This window comes from Portunus trituberculatus, chromosome 39 (assembly GCF_017591435.1).
Source record: "Portunus trituberculatus isolate SZX2019 chromosome 39, ASM1759143v1, whole genome shotgun sequence".
In the NCBI taxonomy this organism is placed as follows: domain Eukaryota; kingdom Metazoa; phylum Arthropoda; class Malacostraca; order Decapoda; family Portunidae; genus Portunus; species Portunus trituberculatus.
The window spans coordinates 12,274,483-12,281,003 of record NC_059293.1 but is presented as its reverse complement, the minus strand read 5'-3'; the positions used below and the strand labels follow the sequence as shown (position 1 = coordinate 12,281,003).

The 6,521-nt window shown below is 46.9% G+C and overlaps 1 protein-coding gene across 1 annotated transcript in view; it reads right to left on the bottom strand.

Annotated features, from left to right (window-relative positions):
* The window catches only part of LOC123515529, a 13,152-nt gene extending 7,213 nt beyond the window's left edge, over positions 1-5,939 (bottom strand). The window contains exon 1 of the mRNA XM_045274235.1: positions 4,116-5,939. Coding sequence (XP_045130170.1) covers positions 4,116-5,515 — 1,400 coding nt within the window. The 5' untranslated portion in view covers positions 5,516-5,939. The remainder of the gene's footprint in view (positions 1-4,115) is intronic.
* Positions 5,940-6,521: the final 582 nt, after the last annotated feature.

Genomic DNA, 6,521 nt, shown 5'->3' with positions numbered 1-6,521 from the left:
GAGAGAGAGAGAGAGAGAGAGAGAGAATCGGGGTGATGGGGCATAACTGAGCGAGTTACGGCAGATGCAAGAAAAATGTTGGTATTATAATGTACTCTCTCTCTCTCTCTCTCTCTCTCTCTCTCTCTCTCTCTCTCTCTCTCTCTCTGTCTGTGTGTGTGTGTGTGTGTGTGTGTGTGTGTGTGTGTGTGTGTGTGTGTGTGTGTGTGTGTGTGTGTGCGTGTGCGGAAAAAAATAGCGATACCTTACAAAACGTTCATATTCAGATGTTTTATTTAAAGATAATGACAATCTGCTGGGAGGAGGAGGAGGAGGAGGAGGAGGAGGAGGAGGAAGAAGAAGAAGAGGAGGAGGCAATAGCACGGTAATATCATGAATGACAACGAGGAAAACTTTCAGGCTTCATCTTCGTGAGGCAAAGACAACTTGAGTCCCTGTGGAGCAAGTTATACTGTTAGCACATTAGAGGAGACTAGCTGGAGTACTGTACGCGTCACTATATACACAGGGGCGAATTCATTAGCATCATGTGGACGTGAGTGTGGGTGCGTGGTTGAATTGATGGGTAAACCTTCTCTTTGTTATTATTTTTTTTTTTTATTGTGGGGTTGAATGGACGCGTAAACTTTTTCTTTTTATGATTTTTTTTTTACGTAAGAGCGGATAACTGGCCAAGGTCAACAAAAGTGATTAAAAAAAAAAGTCCCCACTTAAATGCCAGTCCCCGAACAGGTCCGAGAGAGTTAGCCAAAAGAGTGTGTGTGTTTTGGGGGAGGGGCAGGAGGGAGAATTCCTTATAATTAGCTGTTACTTTTTGTTTTTATCCATCTCTCTCTCTCTCTCTCTCTCTCTCTCTCTCTCTCTCTCTCTCTCTCTCTCTCTCTCTCTCTCTCTCTCTCTCTCTCTCTCTCTCTCTCTCTCTGACCTCGTAGGCAGGACTAATTTCAAGAGGACAAACAAGAAGATTAAAAAAAACTACGGTAAGACAAGGGAAGAACGAGGAAGAAGAAAGCGAGCATACGTAAGAGGCATGCAAGGAAGCAGGACTCCCATGTATACCCATCTCATTACATCGATTCTTGTTTCCCATGTCTTGAGCGTCGCTTCAGATTTCACCCTCCACTAGCCACAATAAAAGATCTATAATTAATAAGGGCTGAATAGATGTTTACGTAGAGCACCGTCGTGAGAAAGTGGGGGAAATTGTATATTATTATCTGTGTTTATGTGTCTGGCGATGCATAATAGAAGAGACGGGGTTTGTTATTATTAGTTTTATTTTCATGGTCGTGATTAACAGTGAAGGGAAAAGCTTGGAACCTGTTTGTATGTTTTCAGTGTATGGGTGATGTGAAATGCAGGCAAAGGTGTTGTTATTGTCATTATTGCTATTTTCATGGTTTGTGGAGTAACGGTTTTTAGTGCATTGAAAGTGTGTGGATGCGTGTAGAGAGGAGGGAGTGTAGTTTGGTACCTGTAGTCTGTGTTCAGAGCATGTGAGGTAAAATGGTGTTCAGATTTAGTGTAAGGGAATTTTATAGCGTATATATGAACTACATAACGTGCATTCCTAATTATTTTTTTTCTTTTTATTTATACCATGTGGGCTTTTCACGGGAATTTATGGGCTAAAGGGGATACTTTTTAGGGTACCTCCTGTCTCAAAGCCCACCCGCTACGAAACCGTTGCCCCGAATAAGGAAGCCCAACCTGCACTCAGACCGTGGACAGAATTCGACCGTGGACAGAATTCGAACCTATGCGCTTGGAGACCTCTCAGATCCCAAAGCGCGCATTGTTCCACTGTACCACGGCGGCCCTTCGTTCCTTATTGCTCATATTTTGTTGGGTTTTAGTGAAGTTTGATTGTTCTTTTCAATTGTGTTTTTCTCGTGATTTCTGTGGGAGTCTGATCACTGTTTTTGCATCGTCAATAGGAAGAATACTTATAATAACGTGGCTAATTATCTTTGTGGTCTTTTGAAATATTGATGAGAGAGAGAGAGAGAGACAGACAGACAGACAGACAGACAGACAGACAGACAGACAGACAGACAGACAGACAGACAGACAGACAGACAGACAGACAGACAGACAGACAGACAGACAAAGAGAGAGAGAGAGAGAGAGAGAGAGAGAGAGAGAGAGAGAGAGAGAGAGAGAGAGAGCTTAATAATACGTGCCTGTAAGTTAATGTATTTTGTGTAAGTATTCCTCACATTCACCTTAATTTATTGTTCCTTTATTCAGTTCATTTATTTTATTCTATTTCTTTCTCTCTTCCTTTCTAACTCTATTTATATGTGTTAATTGACCATTTTTTATTTTGTATATATATTTATCTATCCACGTATTTTTGCTCTCATAAGTGTTCACGTTATTAATTTATTTTCGTAAGTAAAACGAAGCACACTCAGTTACACTTGTGGTATCGTGACCAGGGAAGCGTGTACCTCTCCAGTCTTCTTGTTTTGTGGATGAGGTCTTAGTGTGTACTCAGCTATATACTCTGACTGGACGAGCAAGGTCATAGCGTGTATTCTTTCACTCTTCTTGCTTAGTGAGGAAAACATTTGTCCTCCCAGATTCAGATTCGTGGCGGCTTTCTTTTCAGCAGTGACACGGTGCTACGTTAACTGCTGAACTGATATGACTAGTGAGTATGATGATAAAGGCACTGAACTAGCAAAATTGATCACTTCGGAGCTACCATATATATCTTTTCTCTATTTTCTGTATTTTTTTCTGGTTTCTGATGTGCTCCTTACCCATCCTTGTATCCATATCCTCTTATTATTTTTTTTCATATTAACTTTTTTTATTAAACTGCCAAGGTGACGTTTTTTTCGTAAGCTCTAACGACTACTTTCATGCGTGCAACGAATGGAACACTCCAACACACACTCACACGCACACACACACACACACACACACACACACACACACACACACACACACACACACACACACACACACACACACACACACACACACACACACACACACACACATCTAAGAAATATGCACAGTTCTATTTACTTTCTATAGTCTTGAATTCCACTTATGAACAAATACTTTTCGCAGTGATGTGAAGTTCACCATTTATGTATGTTTGAAAATATCGAGTTGCACATGAGAGTACTGTCTAAATCGAGCACCACCAAAGTAAGCCAAATATAACGCAGGAGATTAGACATTAGAGGATGTTTGTATAGGTTTATGCGTATTAATAAGACTGCCCATCTATCACAAAATCTATAGAAGCGAGACAGTAACATAAGAAACACGAGTATGACAAAAAAAAAGACAACAGAGATTAGGAAAATGATGATAAAGTACAGAACTCCGTGTATCTGTGCCTCGGGATGGGGGTGGCGAGCGTGTTGAATCTGGCTGTGGTGTCACGTAAGCTGAGACTAAACCTTTCAACGACCATCATCACAAAGACCGCGTGTGTAGAGGAACCCCGGCTGCTGTGGGTCATTGTGTCAGCGTCTGGAAGGTTGCTGAGTGGTGCAATGCTAGGCGGACTCTCTGCATGGTTACGTTAAGAGTATAATGGAAGGTGGTTTTATTCACGTTTGAGGATCTCTGGCTGTGGGTTACAAATAGTTGAAAAAGAGTCTACTAAAGGTGTCGGTTCCTAAAGAGTATAAACGATCAGCCAAAGTTAGCGGTGTCTTTTGAAATGTTTCAGTTTGTTTCGGTCTTATTTCAAGGTTTTGGACTCAGTAATGTGTGGATTTGTTTTACGTAATGTGTCTTACTAGATGCGTTAAGACCAAATTGTTCTTTGTGTGCTCATGTTATTTATTTATTTATTTTTTTTTTTTTTTTTTTATCCAAATGAAAGGATCTTCATGTCAAGATCAGGGACAAGTCAGAGTTCACGTGTCCTCAAGATCTGAGTCACAGTTTTGCCAAATCTGTTCCTTTCACTACTATAGAAAACGCAAGAACATGAGGGAAGTTGCGCGGAGCCATGAGGGCAGCACGTGACATTCCTGTTACAGTCAAAGTGCAAGGTAAATAGAATAAAGAGACTACCTTGTACTCTCTTTACCTTAGTCAAAGTGCCAAGATTGTACACAAAACACATAGCATGTTCTCCTTACCTCCTGTCGCGTCGGACTTTGGACGACACAGTGGCGCGGTTCTCTCTGCTGTTGGCGTAAGTTTCAGCGTCAGTGAGGATGGCCTGCAGCAGCCCGCCCTGGCCCTGGGAGGCGTTGTGGCCAGGTTGTGACTCGTGGTCGCTGGGGACGGGGCTCACCTGGGACATCACGGTAGTCACCTCCTGGCGTCGCGGTCTGCGGAAGAATCCCCTTCCCATAACTCGTCTGCCCCCAGAACTTTTCCTGAACACCGATTGCCTTGCTCCCTTCTTCAAGAGCTGTGGTGGCACGTAGGCATCTTCTTGGGGCTGGCTGCTGCCTTCGCACTGGTCGTCAGGTAGGACAGGAATGGACGTGCGAATGAATGGTGAGCGGAACTCCTCGCCGCCGCTGCTGTGGTCGCCGTCAGCTGGCGGGCTGACGATAATGCTGAGCTGCATCTTGTCGTCCTTGTTTCCGCGCCTTCTGTTGGCTGACGAGAGCCGCTGCTTCAGCTCTCGCCGCGTCCTGCTGATGACCTCCCGCTCAGATTGACTCAGCTGCTGGAAAGAGTTCCCCACCTCCAGTTCCTCGTTCATCTGTCTGGGTTTAGTGAACAGTTTTCTGAAGGGAAGGAAGGTGGAGCCTCCTTTAGCCCAGTAGCCTCGGAGCCTGGCCGGCGAGGTTTGCTCATTGTCCTCTGCATCGCTCTCCTCGTCTGCCTCATGACCACACGGCGGCGGTGTTTCGCCCTTGCTGGGCCCGGTAAGAACTGGTGCTTTCTGGATTATCAGACCGTCATAGGGCTCCACTTCCAGCTTGCTTCCGTAGGAGGCGTGGCCGAGGGACGTGAGGGATGCGCGTCTGACTATCTGTGGCCAAGTCACCTCAGGCCAAGAGTCAGAACGCTGTCGGTGGTGCTCCTGCCGGGCCTGACCCCCTTTGGCGGCAGGCTCCCTCTTCGTGATTTCTACGCCAGTGCCGATGCACGTATACTCATCAAGATCATTAGAAGCCTCAGAAGTTTTTCTAGTGACCTGTGGTGTTTGGGCAGCGGGGGAGAGAGAGTAGACCAGCTGGCCGCTACTTTTTGGTCTCTGGCGAGAAGGGCACGTCACACAGTCAGCAGGGCGTCCCTCTGTTGGCTGTTTTAATGTGGGCGTGACAGATTCCCTCGCGGACCAGGCGAGGCGCCGCGCCCTAACCTCTAGGGAGGAGAGCGGGGCGGCCAGGGATGATGGATGACAGGACGTGATGTCCTCTCCTTTGCAGGGGCCATGCTGTCTTCCGCGCTCCCCAGCTGAGGTTGACCGCTTCACTTGCTCCCTCCTCTGGGGCCTGGGTGGCTCTTCCTCCGTGTGTCGCCGCAAGAGTCGCTGACGCACATTGCGATCCCTACCACCCTCCAGCAGCTTGGCCATGGCGTAACAACCTCGCAGGGTGAAGTAACGGTGCGTCACCGCCGCAAGGCGTCACTGTTGCCTGGGCGGGGCAGGGAGGGTGTCAGAGGGGAGGGAGTGAGGGGCCGCCAGGTGAGGGAAACTCGCTATTGATCTTGTAAGTCAGAAGCACCACATCTTGATCGATAATGAACGATTGTAGTAGACTCCCTCGCCTCGGTAGACACGCCGCGTGGGGAGAGCCTCCCGCTGCCGGACACTGTCCACCACTACTTTGGACACTCACTATTAAGCAACCACTGCAGCGCATGAAAAAGTTCGCACGTCACTCAGATCAGAGCACTGGCATGCACAACGCACCACGGCCTATCACGCCAGCCTGGGTCACAGCACAAAGACCCCATTATTTCACCACCACCACACCACCATCTCCACCACACCTACACGCTCCTCTACCTCTACCTCGAGACTAAATATCTTGCATGACCTCCACCTTGTAGCGAGGGAGGGAGCGACGGGAAACAGCGGTAATGGGGGTAGGATAGGGGAGGAGTGAGGGAGTGAAGGGGGGAAGATGTAAGTAACGGTAACGGAACTAAGGTTTGATGGGAGTCAGGGAGAGCCACGGGGAGCAGGCAGAGGGGGAAGAGAGGGGAACATATTTAAAGGGAGCGTGTGTCTTCCTTAATTGATATCTACCCGTAAAACTTCAGTAGATTCAGACAACCTTATGATCATTCTCTCTCTCTCTCTCTCTCTCTCTCTCTCTCTCTCTCTCTCTCTCTCTCTCTCTCTCTCTCTCTGGCGGGGAATGACAAGTTGTATGAGAGAGCGTGCGAAGGGGAGATGAAGGGAAAGGGAGGGGCAGTGAAAGCGAATGGGGAATAGGTTTATTGATAAGGAAAGAGAGAGAGAGAGAGAGAGAGGGGGACGTTGGGGAGCAATTGGGAGTGCCAGCAGCGAGACGGTCATCAAGAACAGAAAATATGAATGGTAATGATCACGAACAGGAAAATGAAAGAGTGAA